Source organism: Toxotes jaculatrix, chromosome 9 (assembly GCF_017976425.1).
Source record: "Toxotes jaculatrix isolate fToxJac2 chromosome 9, fToxJac2.pri, whole genome shotgun sequence".
NCBI lineage: Eukaryota > Metazoa > Chordata > Actinopteri > Toxotidae > Toxotes > Toxotes jaculatrix.
The window spans coordinates 28,961,457-28,982,564 of NC_054402.1; the positions used below are offsets into that span (position 1 = coordinate 28,961,457).

The window sequence follows — 21,108 nt, forward strand, 5'->3', positions numbered from 1 at the left end:
AGATATGGCTGCTCATTTGGTTTTATTATCTGTGTGTGTGTGTGTGTGTGTGTGTGTGTGTGTGTGTACTTGTACTTCTGCACAGATACAGCTGCTCATTTGGTTTCATTATTTGAGTATGTGTGTGTTAATTATATGTTCTTATTTTCTAATTTAAAAGTTAGAACTCAGACATCACTGAAACACATCAGTGTTCACGATCCAACGTGATCATGTAGATTTCGATTCCTCCTGCATCTTCTTCAGATGCTCTGAGCATCACTCATTCATCTAGCATCATCTCTCTTCTGCAGCGTCTTCAGTTACGGTGCTTTTTAGAAACAGCTCTTAAGCTGAAGAAGCTCCATGAGATGGATTTTACCATCGTCTCAAGAAGCATCGTAAGAAGCTTTTTGAAACAAGGCCCAAGTCAACAGCTGACTTTTAAACTCCAGCTGCAGACTAAACTATCCAGCCCAGTGTTTTTCTAGCAGTGCTGTGCCCTCAGACATTATTATTATTATTTATGATTATTATCATTATTATTATTATGCTTTGTCTACATGCCACCTACTGAGAACAGGAAGTGATGTGTGTTATACTGTGATATATTCCTCCAGGCAGGTTGACCAGATCCTTTTCACTTTAGGTCAGAACAGCCTTAAGAGCGTGATGATGCTGTACTGTGAAGCTTGTTAAGTCTGAGGGTAAAATGACAGGGGCTCATGTCCCTTTTAGGGTCTGTCTGTGCACGTGCCTTCATTCATTCACAATATAAATATGCAACTGGTGGACACAGTAAGGCCCAGTTCAGACCTGGCATTAATCTGTGTCCCAGGTGATCCAGTCACAGGTTGGATGTACCGGAGATGTATTGTGGACACACTTGAGACCTGATCACTCAGACCATATTCAGAGGCGACCCGGGCAATCACATTCTTTAAGGAGTGTGAACACAAATGTGTCCTGCACCATTCTCCACATGTACATACTAAACAAATACAAGTCATTCAAATCCTGTGAGCTGGCTTTGTCCACCACGTCTGAAAAGCATAGCAAGCAGCTTGGGTGGTTTGCTTTGACTGGGGCACGCCAAGGAATAGACTCAGTCTGTTATCATGATTTCTTCTTCTTTTACTTTCCTGCAGACTAGGCACAGGAAGTCCATTCTTGTCTCTGGTTAAAAAGAACAAACGTAATCGATGTACATGTTTATTTGCATATAGAGCGAGAAGTGAGATCACAAGTTTCACTGGAGACGCGTGTGGAGACGCATGTCAATGCCAGGTCTGAACAACTCATTGGTTCTGTATCCAGCAGTCATGCAGAGACAGAGCCGTGTCATACGACCTGTGTTAACACCGTGGCTGCCACTCCACCCACGGGCAGAGCTGGCAGCTTTAATTCTTTTCTGTTCTGACAACAAAAGCATACACACAATGATGTTTCAGTCGTCAGAACACAGGGTGAAGGTTAGGGAAAGATGGTGGTTGAGGTTAAATCATGATAAAGTCAGTAATTACTTGAAGCACCGCATGGATTCTTTTTGATGTTTAACTGAACGTGAAGTCCCTGCTTGTGTTTAATTACCCGGCCTGACCTCCTTTCTGGATTTTAGAAAGTGTTGCCATTGAGCATAATCCAGACTGCAGTTTTATTACCTTATGTCTGCCTCTGCATCATCGACAGCTCTTTCTCCAGCTTTCTGGAAGTGTAATATTTATGTTTTGGGTCTCTTCATATCATAATTTTGCCAGTTTTGGATGCAGTTTCATTAAGGCAGGACATCACCAAGTTCATTTTTTGGGTCTAAAATTTGCTGATTATTTCCTTGGGTTTTTCTCGAAAAGAGCGATGCAGTTTGTGTGCAACTGTTCAATCCGTTCTCTAGATATGGAGAAATAAGTTTCCCATAATATTAATTAAAGAATTGATATTTTTATTATATGATTATATAAATGGAGCTTTTCTTTTCCAAAGATAAGGTGTGTATAATAATGAGAGCATGTTTATGGTACAGTGTGTTAGAACTGAGCTGGTAACCAGAGGAGGCCCCACCCATTCTCTTCCCTCCCCCCTCTGTCCTGTCCTAGTGTCGATCTGCAGGGCAGGTAAGTGATTTAGCAGACCTGCATTTGGTCTTTCCATCTCCTCCTCCCAACGCATTTGTTCTCTAATCCTCCACTGCCCAATGTCTCTCTCCTCTCACTCTTTCAGAGTTATGTACTGGGTAAACATGGGGGTTCTCATGTTCCACAGCAGCTGGATGGGGGAGGAGGGGGAGGGGTGACAGTGTGTGTGAAACACTGCTTCATTCTCTGCAGCCATTTTGTCCTTGTGGCAGCACTATTTGATTAACATTGGTTTTGTGTGTGTGTGTGTGTGTGTGTGTGTGTGTGTGTGTTTGTGGGATTCCCCACATAATGCAGTTGTGTGGTTTGTGACTCCAGGCCTCACACACACACACACACACACACACACACACACACACACACACACACACACACACACACACACACACATGCACACACACACACACACACACACACACCTCCTGTAAAGCTCCTCTCTCTGGTTGGCTTCCTGATTTGTGGTTAAACTAAACACAGCTTAAAGCAGAGACTCTCACCACATTAGCCTCAGGTATTTTTAAAAATAGAAGATGATTTTCACTTTCTTCTCGGGTTTTTTTCTGTTAGATGTTGTTGTTGTTGTTGTTGTATGTGCATGATAAATCCCTCTGTTCAACACATACATGGAAAGTAATAAGCAGGGCAGAGAAAGGTTGTCCTCTGTTTTATGTCCTAGAACATATTAGAACAGCTTGTCCTGTGGAACTTAAAGCACTTTTTCTTATTTATTAGATTCTCCATTGCACAAACACTGTGATGCATGATTATGTTGTTGCAGGAACTTGTGTTTTCCATTCCAATATTTTATTGTACTGGACAACATATCCCCCAGCACCCCCACCACTAAACATCATGTTAGGGATGCAGCTAATGATCATTTTTCTCACTGATTTATCTGACAGTGTTTTTCCAGTTCATTGAATTAGTATTTAGCCTCTAAAATATCCACAGATAGACGTCCAATACAGTTTGTTTGACTAATAGTCCAAAACCCGAAGATATAAACAGTAATTTTCTAAATTGTAGGTCATTACTCTTCATTTTTGTCCCTGTCGTCCCTCAGAGGCTGCGTTCACACCGGTGTGGATACATCTGAAAACACGTGACGAGAAGCTGCTTCTTTATTTCATTTTGTTGTGCGCTTGCAGTTTGAGCTTTTTCTATTTGACAATAAGGAGAGCGGGTTTTCTCTGTAGCTGCTCGATCGCAGATAGGACCTGTGTGGCTGTGAAGTCAAAAATACAACTTTCTGTCGTCTCTTTCTGCGTTATCACACATTTTAAACGTCAGTACAGCTGTTGTCACTAACCTGTATTTATATTTTGCATAATGACGTTGCAGTTTTAAATGAATGGTTTAATGATTAATTTAATGGCGGGGTGTCTGTCTGAGTCCTCACCAGATGGTGGCCCTGCTGCTGTACAGGTTTGTTGTTTCTTTAGCGTTTTCATTTCTGTTATTCAGGTGTTTCACTCCAGACACGTCTCCACAAAAACACTGTGGACACAAATAGTTTTTACACGAAAATGGAATTGAGGCTTACATCAAAGGAAGAACAGGTGTGTCCAGGTCATAGCTCGGTGCTAGAATCACAGCTCTCCTGTGCAGCAGCCGACAGCTGAAGTAGAACTTGCACTTGATGACAGTAGAGGAAGCAGAACCATCCTCTGGTTCGTGGGTAGTTTAGCCAGCTTTGCTAACATTCAGGACCAGAGCTGAGAGCATCAGTGTGACGAGCAGAAATAAGGATGAGGAAACAGGGCACACATCTCACTGCCCTGCCCTACTTTCCATCACCCTTCTCTGTTTCTGTTACAGCAGGTTTGCAGTTACGTCATTTTGAGATGAGACTCTAGCAGAGCTGCTTCCTAAATGTTGATCACTAGATCCTCAAACTCAAAGGTTTTACTGATTAGTCTCTGTCAACCTAACTACAATGGAAACAGAAAGCAGTGTGACACAGAGCTCTGCACTTTTTTCCTCTGCCTTTTTGATATTCACAGCATCAGGCCAAACCTGGAAAATCAGATTTGATATGGAAACATCTCAGAGGGGCATAGCTTAGAGCAAACAATGTCATCATTACTGATTGCAATGAATGCAGCACTACATTTATTAACATTTATTAATGGCTGCTGAGTCAACACAAGGTGGCTGAGGTGGATGGGCATCCATGCAAAGAGCCCGTCTGTCACACCAGAGACCAGAGTCATGTCCACAGTCCTGTCTGTGGCTTAGGAAGCTAAAGCTCTTTGGTTCAGGTTCTTGCTATAGGGGTGGGCGATATGGCAAAAATATCACATCACGATTTTTTAATGGTAAAATCACGATCACGATTTTATCACAGTTCATTTTTACAGTGAAGTTAATTTAGAACCAAACTATTCTCTATGTAAAAACTTGGCCCTAAAGATAAAAAAGTCAGCTCTTTCCACCGTTTGCTACTTCTCTCATATGCTTGCATATCAAAGGCTTGTGTTATAGTTGGTTGTTTCTGTGTAATGTCTTTAGCCGTTACCACTGGCTGATGTGTGGTTGGCCTCGCTGCTTGGCTCTCAGCTAATTGTTTCGGATGCTGCCTCTTCAGGTGGTTAAAGAGGTTCGTTGTGTTTGCGCTTTGTCGTTTGGAGAAAACCCAAACCAGTTCCATACGCAGTGTTGGGGAGTAACGGAATACATGTAACGGCGTTATGTATTCACAATACAAATCATCACGAGATTATATTTATTCTCTAAATGAAAGAAGGCAACCTGATGCATTTCCCAGAAGCCCCAGCTCCACGAAAACAAACGTAAATAAATGAGCTATTCGCCTGATCAGTCGGTCAGAATGGAGTCGGACGAGGAGCAGCAGGAGCGAGAGCTTGAGCCGCAGCCAGCAAAACAGAGCCGGGACAGGAATGTGTTGGCCAAGACAGAAACGCTGTTACGTATTCTGAATACGTAACGGCGTTACATGTATTCCGTTACTCCCCAACACTGTCCATGCGACTGAAGTGGAGTTCTTTTTGGGGACCAACTCCAAGCTTTCACTTTTGTTGTCGGCCATGGCTACCCGCTACACCTTGACTAAAATAGCAAGGTTATCGTCAACACTTTCTAATCCTTCACGATCTAATATCGTCATATCGCACACCCCTAGTTTGCTATTAGTTTGCATTAGTTCCATATGAATCTCATTCCTTCAGTTCATGTAATGTGCAGTGTGGCTGCTGTGCAGATGAACTTTGCTGCTGCAGTGAACTGGACCAGAGTTTGTCAGCTGCAGTTTCAGTTCACACAGTTGTTCTTAGAGCAGCTGGGTGGAAATGTGACCCTCCTGCTATTCAACCCTCCCATTGATTCTGTGAAGCCTCCAGCCCTCCTCAGTGGGAGTGGAGGTGAGCTGCCCCATGGTAATCAAGAACACACACACACACACACACACATACACACACACACACACACACACACACATATTCAGCAGTTCCTTAACAAGTGTTGTTGTAGTGTGTAGATGAGGAGATGAGAGAAACCTGGATGCCACACAGAGAGGAGCCAATTAAAATCATTAGTGCTCAGTATTGACTCCACAGGATGTAGAGAGGGGGAGAGAGGGAGGAAAAACAAAAGAGTGAGGGAAATGGAAAGACGACCCCTCCACTAGTTTAAATCCAGATTTGTCTGTAGAGGTGGAGAATGGGTTAATATCACCTGCTTTCAAGTTTATTACCACCCACACACACTCTCTCTCTCTCTCTCTGAGGTGGGGGGGGGGGGGGGGGGGGGGGGGGGGGGGGGGGGCTGAGGTGAGGAAAGAAAGGAGGGAGAGAGGAGAAGGACTGAGCAGAGAGGGTGAGAAAAATGCAAATAAGGGTGACAGGAGAAAGGAGGTGAAGTTAAAGTAGAGGAGAGGAATGAGACATGGTAGAAAAGAGGAGAGAAGGTGGGCAAGAGAAAAGGAGCAGAGGAATGAATAAAGGAGAGAATGGGGAGCAGGAAAGGGGAAAGAGAAAAATAGTAAGGGAGGGATAGAGAAAAAGAAAGAATAAGGACAAAAAGCAACAAAAAGATGAGATTGCTGGTGGGAAGGAAACTAATGGAATCAAACGGAGAGGACAGAAGGAAGGATGGATGCCAAGAAGGTCAGAGGGAAGGAAGGAAGAGGAAATAATTGAAGGGGGAGGGAGGGGGAAGTGGAGCGCTGTGGGAGAAGAGGAAGGAGGGAGGATAGAGGGAAGAAAAAACAGGAGAAGCAGAGAGGAGTGATGTGACACACTGAATGAAAGGAGTAGAACAAAGCTGACAATAAAAGAGAATAACACCACAGCAGTGTGTGTGTGTGTGTGTGTGTGTGTGAATGCTGAGAGAAGGAATTCTTCTTTTGTGCCTCTCACTGTACCAACACTGAGGAGCTGGCTGTCACCTTCCTATTGGCCAAGAGGACACTGAGAAAAAAGCTTTCTTGAGCGTGATTGGTCGGTGGGGTCCAGCCCTCTTCATCTCCCCAGGAGACTCCAGATCTTCTCACATCTCAAAATGGTCCACGCTGCGGTTGGATCTGTCTAACCCTCACTCGTCCGGGCTGCATGGAGCAGAATTGTTCAGTTTGGTGTCTGGTTGATATTTATCTTTCGATGCCTTTGAAAACTGGAGCAACAGCAAAAATTACACTATTCCTAGCTATTTCCCCTTATTGGCTGCACATGATTTTTCTTGTAGACCAGCTGCAGTGATTGTGGAAATCTGTGTGAATGGAGTGTTAAACAAACAAAAACAGTTTGCTGTGAGAAATGAAAGCACAGATTATTTGCTGTCAGAAAAAAACAAAAACCGAACAAAACTATTGCCACGCTTGTCTTCTCCTGTTTGCTGCAGCGTGAGCGTCAGTCAATGAGAGCAGAACATGAATTAGACTGTGGAAGTCCTGTTTTAACTTTGGTGCTGTACAGTAGCTAACATCCTGCTGCTCACTTGTGTAGTAAACAGTATTTTCACTATGTTTCGTGACACCAGTTAGTCTGAGGTGATGTGATAGTTTTCAAAGTAATTCTCTAGTTTAATGCCACATAGATATTCTGAAAGTTCAGAGTTTCCCCCTGATCTGTTCGCTTGGTTTATTGATCTCTGCCCACAAATTTCCATGTCAGTGTTTGACCTCGAGGAGCTCTGTGTGATCCATAGATAATAGAGCTGGGCAATAAGTGGGGGTCCAAGCAGCAAAGCTGGTGCAGCCCTGTTGTATTTGTTCTCATTATGGTGCCAGGTCTGGAACAGTTCCTTTTACTATCACTAAGGCTCGAGCCCTGAAGTTGGCTGCTCAATGTTGGTGTGAAACTTTTTAATTAACTAACTAAACCAGTCATATGATTACTATTAATACTCCTCTCCTTAATTGCATTTTTGAGGGGCTTAGGAGGCTTGAAAGTTCACGACAATCAGTACACATGTCAGAACTGGCAGAAATTGCCCCGCATTAACACCATGGCTTCCATTCCTACGACGAGCTGAAAGTGTTCGTGCAGCAAAAACTGAGAGAGCAAAATTCACTTAAATTGGCAGAGGGGTTGCAAATACCATTCACTTGTCTTCTGTTCTAAAAATGACAAATTAAGTGCAAGTCAAATGAACTAGAGTCCGTTTGTCCAATTCTCTTGGAATTTGGTGTACACCAGCATGCAATGCTGACAGAAAGCTATCAATAGAATTTTGATACATCAGTCTGTTTTGATTTTTGAAATTCAAAACACATATAACATATTTTTTGAAGGACATGGAGAGGGTGTCTGCCTCCCAGGTAAATGGTTCCCCAGTAGAGGAGCCTGAGAGCTGAAGGATCTGACTCCCATTCTACTTTTGGAGACTCTAGGAACCAGAAGTAAGTCTGTATTCTGGGAGGACAGTGTTCTAGTGGGGTGTTCTTTGGTGGTGAGGAGCAGGATTTTAAATTCTATTCTGGATTTTACAAGGAGCCAATGCACAGAAGCTAACACAGGAGAAATATGATCTCTGTTCCTGGTTCCTGTCAGGACTCGTCCTGCAGCATTTTGGATCAACTAGACAGTCTGTAGAGACTTGTTTGGGCAGCCTGATAATAAGGAATTACAATAATCCAACATAGAAGTCACAAAAGCATGGACGAGATTTTCTCCATCTTTTTGCGACAGGCTGTGTCTGATGTTTGTAATGTTACGTAGGTGAAATAAGGCAGTCCTTCAAGTTTGTTTTATGTGGGAATTAAAGGACAAATCCTGATCAAAGATAACTCTGAGATTCCTTACAGTGGTACCGGAGGCCAGGGTAATGCCCGTGCAGCGCTGTTCCTTTGATGCCAATTAAATGTTCCAGTCTCTGTAACAGGATGTGATGGTCAATGGTGTCAAATGCAGCACTAGCATCTAACTAACAAGTACAGAGATGAGTCCTTTATCCAATGCAGTTAGAAGGTCATGTGTAACTTTCAGCAGTGCTGTCTCTGTGCTGTGATTCACCCTGAATCCAGACTGAAAATCCCCAGATAAATTATTGTTCTGTAGAAAGTCACACAGCTGATTGGAGGCTGCTTTCTCAAGGATCTTAGAGAGAAAGGGAAGGTTCGATACAGGTCTTTAGTTGGCTAAAACACCTAGATCAAGAATCTAGTAGAGAAATGCTGACTAAAGGTAAAGTTTCCTTAAGCAGTCTGGTTGGAATCAGGTCTGAGAGACAGGTTGATGATTTAGATGAAGAAATCATTAAAGTTAGTTGGTGAATGCCAATGGGAGAAAAAACAAATCAAGTTTTACAGCTGAAATCATCAAACCACGCAAATAAAACAACTAAAAGCCATGTCCAGATCAATAACACACAAAGAAACAAACAACATGTTAACAAGAATTTTAATAGTGACCCCCCTCGGATATTCAAAGCATTAGTCCACCTTGGTGAATCAGATTTGACATTAAAAACCTCTGATTCAGGTGCTGCTCCGGAGAATCCTCATACTTACTGGTACATGTCCCAGCTACAGTAAACTCTAAATTCAGCACTGCAGCATGCAGGGTACCTGAGACCAGTAGGTGTTCTCTCCCTGTGCCTGTTTGTCTCTCAATGTCTCAGTGATTCTGCATTTTCATGTCTCTGTGTCTCCAACTGCTTTCTGTGTTTCTCCTTTCTCTGTGTCGTTCTATCCGGTACACAGCTGATGGAACTCACCATGTCCTACTGCAAACTGACACTTGGCTGACTATGAATTGATCTGTAAAACCAAACCTATTCAGTTTGTGCTCTGTAACACCAAAACATGGCTGTAGTAGTCACACTCTGAGGTGCCTGATGCATTTTTAAGCAACATCTTTTGAAATGGGAACAGAAAGACAATTGATGGATCGTGGGTAATTGAGTTTTTCTGGCCTGGTGGCTGCCTTTCTGCGGATTGATGTGTTAACCAGAGTTGACAGTCGTGATTGTAGGCGCCATTGTGCTATAGTTCTCTGTATGGATGAGATAATACACACTCCCCCTCTCTCTTCTTCGGTCTTGTCCTTCTGTCTTGTTGTGCTGTTTATTTTCTCCTCCACCTCTCACGCTCTCTATTCCCTATCATCTGCCAGTCTGTCTTTCTGCGTGTCTTCCTACACTGCATCCAGATAGAGGAGGCTGTAATTATCACAGCGGGACAGAAAACAGTCCCAGTTTTCTTGCAAAGCAGGATTTGGCAGTGAGGCCTCTTAACTAACAAAACAGCATTTTCAGATGGCGTGTGTTTTGCGTCTGGTTATGGTGGTGATGCCTAAATCACATCATGCATTGAACTCAAAAACAGCCCAGATGCAGACCTGTTCCAGCTCTGCACTGAGTGGAAATTTGCATCAGGTTTGGTGTTTGGTGGCTGTAATGACAGTGTGGGTCAGCTCTTTACGTGTGGTAATTCAGAGCGTGTTGCAGCTCATTCCTGCTGTTTAAAGCTCAAAAAGGACACACTGATTGGTCCTATGACACAATAAAAAAAGCCACCAGTCAAAATGGCATTTGCATGTTTCAGACTTGCCATGAATTGGTGATAAATCCAGTTTTCTATGTTAACAAGATCCAGGTCCCAGTCTGTGGTGCTACGCTATTGCAGTGCCAGCTTTTGTGTTTTTTTCCCAGGGAAAATACGGTATATGCAGTACTGCTGTCATGTAGACCTAAAAACAGTCTTGGTTTGAAGGTATTTTTAAACCTGTGAAGGAGGCATTTCCAAGCTCAAACAGAGTGTTCAGTTTCTCTTTAAATTTTAGCAAAGAAACCCAGTCGGTCATCTGAAACCACACAGGTGCTTCCACCACGAATTTAATCAGGGCTTGACACTATAGTAATGGACGTGTAAATATCTGATGTGGTCCATTTAAACAGTTTCACCAAAGTCGAGTATCGAAGGTCAGCATTTACAGCAGAGAGCTCGCCCTTGAGCATCACTAAGGAGGCCATCTTTACTGTTGTCTTGTTGTCCTCGCTCCTGCTCTTCTGTGTGCTGTGAGTCATGGTTTGTGTGGGTATAGAACTATTTTCGGCCCACTGCTATACATTATTTTGTTGCCTCTGTCAGCTTCTCACAAAGTGCATATGTGCGTTGCTTTGTCAGCATGTGAGCTGGTAACTAAGACAGGATGAAAGTGGCAGCCTCACCAGCTGGCCTGCCTCTCGCTGTTAGTTTATAACATATAGCTGTGTGTTAGCAGGGTCAGAGCCCGGTTGTGGCAGTGGTGCGTCTGGGGCGTGGAGGCTGCTGGCTGCTGTTTGCCACACAATTCAAGGCCAATTAGTCTGTAATGAAAAGCTAATGAGAGGCTGTTTAGAGCTGACAGTAAGTGGGGCTTCTCTGTGGAGAATGATAGTGTTTTTCTGTGTCGCTATCCCTTGTGTGTGTGTGTGTGTGTGGTGAACGTTTAGCAGACACAGGCTTGTGGGGTTTCCTTGTATAGAAACAACATAGCAATTATGTGCTTAAAAGCAGAGAAGCGGCTGAATTTAAATGTCTGTAATTTCTTCACAGGAATATCAAGTTTTAAAAAATTATTTACCTCTTTAACTCTGCCACAACCACGAGCCTGTCCATCATTCCACGCTCCTGCAGCACAGCCAAACATTGCTCGAACTGACAGAATTTTCTTTGGGATTCTTGTACACATTTTAAAAGTTTCCAACATTTCTGTCAATGTAAGTTTGACAGTATAATCCAAATTCATGCTCCAGTCAGCTGAGTTTGTGTACATCGGGCTGAATGATACATGTACTGTGGTTTTTCAGAAACTTGCAATTGACATGTACTTTAAAGGTACTTAAGCAGAATAATAAGGGAAAAACCAGGAGTCCAAGGGATAAATTCAAGGCCCTATGTGTTTGTCTTTTCTCTGCTGTACTCAGGTCTCTCTTGACCCCTAAGTAGTTTCAGTGCTCTCTGTCTTTGTTTCTTGGTGCCTCACTGATTCCACTGCACTGTCTCTCTGGTCTGGTAAACAGGACACCATGATGGACTACAGCTGTGTGGGTCAAATTTGCATTCAAAAGGTCTAATGTCCTAGAAATGATTAGTGTTTTTACATGTTTTAGCTCACGTGTTTACTGGTTTGAGTTTCTTAAAGTATAAAGAGTCAGACACAGGAATCACAGAGTGAATAAACAGTAAACAAACTCTGAATAAACAGCAGCGGGTTGAATGACGTACAGTGAGAGCAGAATCTTTACTGTGAAATATAAACCACACATACTGAACATTCCTGTTGTCTGAATGTGCTTTTTATTCCTCCAACGCAGCCACTGGTTTCTTTTCGTTTCTGTCCAGTTTACAGTCAGTGTGCAGGATAACATGCTTTTGACAAATGTAGGTAACTCACACAGTAAAGATCATGTCCTGTTTTTATTGCTGCCACAGCTGTGTTAGTGTTGCATAGTAATATAGAGCAGACTCTTCTATATGATTGTAAAAATGTATTATGGCACAAAAGTAATATTCCACTGACTTAATACAAAGCCTAACCTGAGCAGATGCGATGTTCACTTTGATGGATGTTTGTTGCTCTGTGTTTTAAGTCTCTTCTGAATAATGTGTGCAGTGAACACAATAACAAAATACGGTAAATATGATTTAAATGTGCAGATACTGGTATGGTCTGGCATCAGGGCACAAATACTATACAACAACAAAGCTACATGTATTCCCCTGTTTAGGTTCTCACCTCTGTCTGCATGCATTTGCACACACACACACGTTCACATGAACACACACATTTCAAAAACCTTGAACAGGAGAAATGTGTTTGCAGCTACAAGTCTGAGAAAACACAAGCCTAAGCACAAAAAATCTGCCGTAGGGTGTGACATGGCACCCGACACCAGCCTGCTGATGGCTTCTATCTCTGGTAGATAGTCTTGGTGAACACTGTTGTCACTGATCTCCACAGTATTATCTAAACGGGAGAAAGCAGAGCAGTGTATCAGATACATGTGCTCGACGTCAACATGCTGAACACTGCCCTGCAACCAGCCCTCAGGGCAAAACTCTACATATGGGGGACAGGAATGAGCTCTGATGGCCACAAAAGTGTGTGTGTGTGAGTGTTTGTGTGATGTCTTACATAGCAGTGAACACTTTGCCCAGATGTGTGTTTATAGTACTTCCAGATCTGGCTGCCTCTCGGGGGTTGTGGGATTATAACAACTGAGAATAGCAGCAGGCTAAATTCAAGCTCTGCAGTAGTAACAGCAGTGGTGCCGCGGGCTGCTACCGTCTAATGAGCATTTTCCACACATATGCCATGTCTCCCAGCATACACATAATAATAAACACCATTAGGAAATAAATGAACTTTGACTGACATGTCGGTTGTATTCTAAGCAGTCTGGAAGAGTCCAGTGCCTTCTTATAAGTTATGCTGAAAGTGTTGTGGTACCAAACCTCTGATGATACAAAGTCACAGTTTGGTGAAACCTCTGAGTCGAATTCCTTATGCTTACCCAAAAGACAGAGGGTGACCCAGCCTAAGAACCCAACAGACATAACTTGTGTCCTTCTTCTGGGAGTCATAAGCAAGTCAAATTAAAATACACACACATGTAGTGCTCAAATCAGCTGGATTTTCCATTGTTAAAACGCCACAGTGCAAACAGGGATTGTTAGTAGCTAGCCTTTCATAGTGCAGATCTCCATGTTTACCCTGCCTGCAACAGTAGCGCTGCTCACAGCCCTTTATTTCTTATGTATATTACTGACCTGAATCATGATGGGTAAGAATTAAAAAGGAAACTAAAAAGGATAATGGGAACTCTTTTTTCACACTGACACACATTTTTGGACAGAGGTCATCCTTTGAACACTGACACTCTCCTCTGTCCAATCACATACAGTGTTGATTTGCAGTGTGAACATTCAGGCAAATTACCCAAATAACAACTCTGGATCAAAACCATGTAAACTACAACTCACGTCAAATAATGAGTAGCCAATATGTACATACGTACATGTAGTGACTGTGCCAGATGTCAGTCAATAAAGAGAGAAAACTGAACAAAAACATCCATCCTTAATGAAGCTGACACTCAGAAGACAGTTTAAGGTCAGACAAAAACTGAAGTTGTTTTTGGCATTTCACTCGGCTACATTCTAGACTGTCTTCCCTGGATGACTGCTGAATTGTATTTAAATGCAGGCTTAGGCGTCGGTTTGCATTGTTTCAGCTGAGGTGGTTTTTGGTCACGCTCACAGAGCCAAATGTTTTTTTTTTCAGTTAGAAGTTAAGACTCCAGTTTGAAACAAAAAAGCTTGTGCTCATGTAGGAACTGTGTGCATGTGTGTAACTGTGTGTGTTTCTAGATTTGTAGATTTAGCCATGCGCTTCAGCAGTGTGTTATTATCAGTGCGCCTGGACGCAGTCTGTCGTTTCCCGCCCCATCTCTCCATCCCTTGTGGTGGAAAGTGCTGAGTCATCAAAATGCAGACCACTATGGCACTCCTATTGCCACAACATGGCTTTTACCGGATCAGGCTTTACTCCCAAAGCCCAGATTGGCACATATTTGTGGCTTCTTACTTTCAGAACACATTTTGTTTCTGAAAACGAGAGCAAAATGTGCACACAGCAGCTACTTGACTCAGTTTCACAACCATATCTTTTGCCTCTGGAGATATTACATGATTGTGAGACACAGGGCTGCAGTTGTGATGTATTTCAGGAATAAAGGGTTATGATAGGGTCATGGTGTAGCAGCCCATCATTTTCTTTAGTGTTTGTTTTGGTGTTGCTACACTCCTCTTCCTTGCTGTACAATTATTTTGTTCCTTCTCAAACCACCTTTGGTTTTTCAGAAACTTGCAATTGACTGTCAGTGTCCAGAGACCACACAAGGATGATGTCAGCCTTCATTTTGGCTGCCGGGTAACTGTGGACACCCCCTCCCCTCCCTACTTCAATCAATCTCTTTAGTCCAATGGATAATTAGTAGCCCTTCAGGCCTGGGAGTTGAAAGGTCAAGTCGAAGATATGTGGCATGCACTTTTGTTGCTGTCAATCCCTCCCGGTGGCTAACCTTTCTCTCTGTTTCTCTGACCGCCTCTCTCTGTTTCAGGATCAAGTGATGATGGGATGGATGTGAACATGGGCCAATGGGCAGGCATGCGAGCCCCTCTCCTCGGCCTGGCCCTGCTGCTGCCATTGCTGCTCTTCAAGCTACCACCCTGCTGCAGCCAGAACACCCAGGGGGCCCCTCAGGATGGACTTCGCTTCAGCTTCACTCAGGCTGTCTACCACGCCACAGTTTATGAAAACTCAGCAGCACGCACCTATGCCAACAGTAAAGTTAAAATGGGCATTCACCTGGCCCAGCGCTCCTGGGAGATCCGCTACAGAATCACCTCAGGTGATGACGAAGGGCTTTTCAAGGCAGAGGAGTATGTGCTGGGTGATTTCTGCTTCTTGCGCATAAGGACTAAGGGAGGCAATGCAGCTATCTTGAACCGAGAGATTCAGGATAATTATGTATTGACAGTGAAAGCCTCTGTCAAGGGAGAGGCCCTCCTTGAGACCTGGACTAAAGTCAGCATCCAGGTCTTGGATATGAATGACCTACGACCCTTGTTCTCACCCACCACTTACTCCGTCACCATAGCGGAGAGCACACCTCTCAGGACTAGCATAGCACAAGTTACTGCCACAGATGCAGATATTGGCTCCAATGGGGAGTTTTACTATTTTTTCAAGGACAAAATGGAGCTGTTTGCCGTACACCCCACCAGTGGAGTGGTCTCTCTCAGTGGAAAGCTTAATGTTGATGAGCAAAACCGGTACGATTTAGAAATCCTGGCAGTGGACCGTGGCATGAAGCTGTATGGAAATAATGGGGTCAGCAGCACAGCCAAGCTTTTTGTCCATGTAGAGCGCGTGAATGAGCATGCCCCAGTGATGAATGTGGTCACCCACAGCCCCTCGTGGCTTGATAAAAACCCTGTGTATGCCATGGTCACTGTAGAGGACCTAGATGAAGGCTTAAATGGAGAAATTGACTCAGTGGTGATTGTTGGTGGAGACCCCTCAGAGCAGTTTTTCATAGAGAGATCTGAGGAAGGCGAGTTTGCCATAAAGGCCTCTGAGGTAGTAAACTGGGAGACTTACCCCTATGGCTGTAACCTTACTCTGCAGGCTAAAGACAGGGGAACCCCACAGAAATTCTCTGCTGTCAAGGTTGTCCACATTATGGTCAAGAAACGGCAGACAGGGGAAGCCAAGTTTGAGCGGGAATTGTATGAAGTTAGTCTGAATGAAATTTCACCACCAGGCACAATAGTAGAGGCTGTTAAAATCAAACCAGAGCCTGATGATGCAGAATACATCCTGGCACCTTCTGCGGATTCAGCTTTTTTTCAGATGAACACCCTAACAGGCGTCATCTCCACCACCCGTTGGTTCACTACGGTGAACCAGGATGTCTTTAATCTTGAGGTATTGGAAATAGATAGTGAGCTCAGAGTTAAAGTGCGGGTGACCATTGAGGATGCCAATGACAACACACCAACATTCGCTCAGTCCTCATATGAGTTTTTTGTGAATGAAAGTGTACCAGTTGGGACCAGTGTATTAACTGTGTCTGCAGTGGATGAGGATAAAGGAGAAAATGGATACATTACTTACAGCATTTCCAGCCTTCATCCATTACCTTTCAAAATCAATCAGTTTTCTGGCATCATCAGCACCACTGAAGAGCTGGACTTTGAATCCTCACCAGAGAGCTTTGTGTTTGTTGTCAGAGCATCTGACTGGGGATCACCTTACAGACGAGAGAGTGAGGTCAATGTAACAATCCACTTGGAAAATTTAAATGATAACCAGCCATTGTTTGAGAAGGTAGCGTGCCAGGGGGTGATCTCAAGGGATTTTCCAGTGGACGAAGCGATAACCACAATGTCAGCGATTGATATAGATGAGTTAGAGCTAGTGAAATATAAGATAATTTCAGGGAACGAATGGGGGTACTTTGACCTCAACCCAGATTCAGGGGTCCTTTCACTACAACGTTCCCTTTCCACAGCCAATCCAAAGAACGGTGTTTTTAGTCTCAAAATAACTGCCACAGATGGTGAGAACTTTTCAGATCCCATATTTGTTAATATCTCAGTTGTCAATGGGAAATCTCCCCCCAGAGGTTTCAACTGCAAAGAGACAAAGGTAGCCCAAAAGTTAGCTGAAAAGTTACTCAAAAAGACCAAAGCTAGCACCAAGCCCAGAATTGAGGAGGGTTTCATTGACCTTTTCTCTGTCAATCGGCAAACGCCCCAGTTTGACAAAGCTTTTCCCACAGATATTGCTGTACGGGAAGACCTAAAGGTTGGCTCAAGTGTTTTCAAGGTGAATGCCTACGATGGTGACACAGGTTTCAATGGTCAGATTCTATACGCTATTTCTGATGGAAATACTGACAGCTGTTTTACCATTGACATGGTGACTGGCCTCATCAGTGTCTTCCTGCCCATGGACAGAGAAAAGAGGGATCGCTATCTCCTCAACTTAACTATCTATGACCTTGGCCTGCCGCAGAAATCTTCCTGGCGTTTGCTTACTATCTACATAGAAGATTCTAACGATAATGCACCCCAGTTTTTGCAAGAAGGAGGCTACAGAATTGTCATACCTGAAAACACTGCCATAGGTACAGATGTTATCCAGGTTGAGGCCACTGACAAAGATCTTGGACCCAATGGGGAGATTGTATATTCTGTTTTGACCAGCACCACCCAGTTTAGTATCAACTCTAGTAATGGAATAGTGTATGTTGCTGGCCAACTTGACAGGGAGTTTGTTTCTACTTTTAACCTGAAGATTGAGGCCAGGGACAAGTCAGAGAAAGGGAGCCAGAGGTTTTCTGTCACCACTTTGAAAATAATTTTGGAGGATGTGAATGACTGCCCCCCACTATTTATCCCCAGTGTGTACAAAGCCAGGGCTCTGGAGGATCTTCCAGTAGGGACAGTTGTGGCCTGGTTAGAAACCCAGGATCCAGATTTGGGGTTGGGTGGCCAGGTCAGGTACTCCCTTGCCAGTGATTACAACGGATGGTTTGAGGTAGACAGAACCAGTGGGGCTATTCGGCTGACAAAGGAGCTTGACTACGAGACCCAGCAGTTCTACAATCTCACTGTGAAGGCCAAAGACAAGGGAAGGCCTGTTTCTCTTCTCTCTGTTACATTTGTGGAGGTGGAGGTGGTGGATGTGAACGAAAACCTCTACGCCCCATACTTTTCCCACTTTGCCCTGACAGGATTAGTTAAAGAGAATGCCCGCATTGGAACCACCCTACTCCAAGTCACCGCAAACGATGATGATGCTGGCAGAGATGGAGAGGTCCAGTACTCTATTCGTGACGGCAGTGGGCTTGGACGGTTTGCCATAGATGAAGAGACAGGTGAGTTTTCTTTGAAAATTGTTCTGTGTGTATTGTGATATTAATCAGTGTTGCCTTATTCCTGGGATTAAAGTATATAGTGTCATATTGACCTTTTATGTCCCAAACCTTGTTCTTGTTGTCTCTTTGGCTCTGGCTTGTTGGGGGCATGGAGAGTTTTGGCCAGGACTTTCTGACATTCCACTTTTATATTTATAGTATTCTTAGATTTTCCTAATTTTGTTTCTATAGAGGTTTCTTAGTCTGAGGTCCAGTCACCACAAGAGCAGAGGTGGAATTTAAGAGGTGGAAGACATACAACAGAATAGATGTAGACAGATATAATCACTAGGACCTGGCATTTTGTGTGATATGCGGTACTTTATGCTACCCCGTGGGTTATGGGTGATTTTCCGCTCATGTTTGAAACAGGGCATTTTAAGGGAAAATTGGTGCACAGTTGAAAACACGATTTAAGGGCAGTGTACAGGGGACAGTATCTCCTATTGTCTGATGGAGACTGTGAATCATTTCAAAGCTTGTAATTGCCTTTAGATCCTTTCACCCAGAAAGCATTATTTCTTATCACTGTGGGAAACTGTTGTAGAATGAGAATAATGGTATGATAGTGTGAATCAAAGGACCTGTTTTATGGCTGGATACAGAAGCATTCAGGACATCAGCAATTTCATTGTTGTCGAGTATTCCATGTGAATATGAGCATTACATGCTATTGTTTTCTATGCACAAAGTAGATTACCAAAGTAAAAACTTAATGAAATGTTTTTCATTTTTCATCCTCAGATCATTTTTGCTCTTTCTAAGCTGCTGGTGTTACCAGATCACTTTAAGCAACACTGTGATATCAGTACTGCTCATACAGTACATAACGATTAAAAAGGCCACATCCACATGTAGTGACTGGTTATTGTCACTAGCCGGTCTCCCAGGTGAAGTTGATTAAGCTATTTTTTGCATTTGCATTTGTTTGTATTTGTCCACCGCTATTTACATACAGCACATGGGAGAGCAAAATGTTTTAAACATCTTTAAATATAATATAATCCAATACACTGCTGGTAACTACAGCTGTGCTATGAACACTTGGACCCAATGTTCACACAATCTGAGCATCAGATGCTGCACAGATTTATTTATTGCAGGCCTATTGTACTGCACTGAATTGGATTGAGCTGTGTGGAGGTAGTTCTGTGTGTGGGGGGGTTGGTTCTGCTGGCTGAGTGTACGATGCCTTTGTATGAAATCGTTCCAGAAAAGGTCAGAGGCCTAGAAGGGTCAGTTTTCATTCAGGTAGACAGGGGAATGTTTTATTATTATACTTTGACCCACTTACATCTTCTTTTCTGATTGCACACCTGTGGCTGTCATCATTATGTGAATTGTTTTGTTCTCTGTGTTTTCTGGATGATCCCACAGTTATTTGTGAATTAGAGTTCCACGGCTGTTTGTTTTGTCAGTTTGTCTATTGTGGTGGTCAGGGCCTATTTCGAATGCTCATTTGAAAGTGCTGTACAATAAAAGCATTCCACAGAGAGCTTTTTTATTTATTCAGAGGGCATGGATTTTTTTTTTTTTCTGGAAACAACCCAACCACAGTCACAATTCCACACATGGAAGCTTCCAGATATAACCATAGCCTGATCTGTGGGCCACTGAGCAGCTTAATGCTTAATAATTTCAACAGTAAGTCAGTCTGTGGTCTGTACTTACTGCAGCTATAAAAGTTAAATAAACTGGAGACCATCTTGCAGTGGAATCGCTATGTGATGATGTGATCCCATTGTCTTGGGTATGATTGGGAATGATTGAAACTGGCATACAGTGATCCACAACTTAAAACCTATGTGGGCCAGATGTGTAAATTTTTAGAGTAAATAGGTCTTAACTTACTGCCAACCCCACTGCTTACAGAAACTGTGTTTTCACTCCTTTTAACTAAATGCCTTCAGTTGCTGTAGTCTTTATTACTTACTAACTTTGTAAAGGGTTGTAAAGTGTGCATGAGAACCAAATCACCATGGTTGGAAAATATGGGTGCATGATATTGCAATGTTTTTCAGTTTGGATAAGCTAAATCATATTTCCCAAATTATACAGTTGTCCATGAATGCACCATTCCGTCAAACAGTTAATCAGTTTTCCTGATTTACTTTTTCGAGAAGGGCTGACAGAGATTCATTCATCAATCTATCTGTGTGACATAAATATATGTCAATCTAGCAAACACACTTCACACTCAAAAGGCGTTTAGCTTGACTTATTTAAGCTCTCACTTATTCAAACCAGATGAATTCAAGGCCTGATATCCAAAGCAAACACAGCACTAAGCAGATCATCACCTGGTACAAACAACAGCTGCTCACCCTCCTGCTCCATAGTCCTTAGGACTGATGGATACAGAGGTCAGGTTTTACTGGCTTTATACAGAGTCTTGGATTAGTAAATTGTGCTTGTGTTTATTGGCCAAAGAGATGCTACATACAGATTTATGTGTGATCTGTCTGTATTGCATATATCATCATGCCAAGAGCCTAGATTTTACATCCCATCACTGACATATATTTATTTATCACAATCTCACCCTAACCTTAAGTTGACTAATCCTAACCACACCTTAACTACACTGTAGTTGCCATGTGAATAAATGGCAAACATTTCAGTTTCAGACTTCACTGTTCTGATCTTTTATCTGTGGATCGACCTGGTTTGGCTGCTGGCCTGAAAAGGCTCTTTAGTTGGTGTTAAAGTGTGTATTTATTGTGTGTGTTTTTATTCTCCAAGTGTGAAATGCCTTAGTGTAGGAGTTCTTTCCTCTGATGTTTCCCAACCTAAAATAATGAGGTGTTGGGCGGTGTAACGCTGGAGAGAGGAAATCGTAGCCTGTTGTTGTGTGTTGATATAGATGTGTTGTAGTATGCCAGTGGCTGCTGTAACTGCATAGGCTTAACATTAGACACCCGCCTTTTTGCTTCCCACATGCACACCCTCATACTTACCTTGGACGCCTAACCTCTCCATGTCTTTCTCCCGCCCACTCTGTTCTGCAGAAAGCTCTTCACATGAAGACTACTCTTAATCACAGCGTCACTTCTCCCTGGGAACCGTT

At 43.1% G+C, this 21,108-nt stretch overlaps 1 protein-coding gene across 4 annotated transcripts in view; it reads left to right on the forward strand.

The window, feature by feature from the left end:
- The first annotated feature begins 14,692 nt into the window (after positions 1-14,692).
- fat3a (FAT atypical cadherin 3a) overlaps positions 14,693-21,108 on the forward strand; it is a 92,213-nt gene continuing 85,797 nt past the window's right edge. For all 4 annotated transcript variants that reach the window (XM_041046149.1, XM_041046150.1, XM_041046151.1 and 1 more), the window contains exon 1: positions 14,693-18,002. In XM_041046149.1, the coding sequence (XP_040902083.1) occupies positions 14,693-18,002 (3,310 nt within the window). The remainder of the gene's footprint in view (positions 18,003-21,108) is intronic.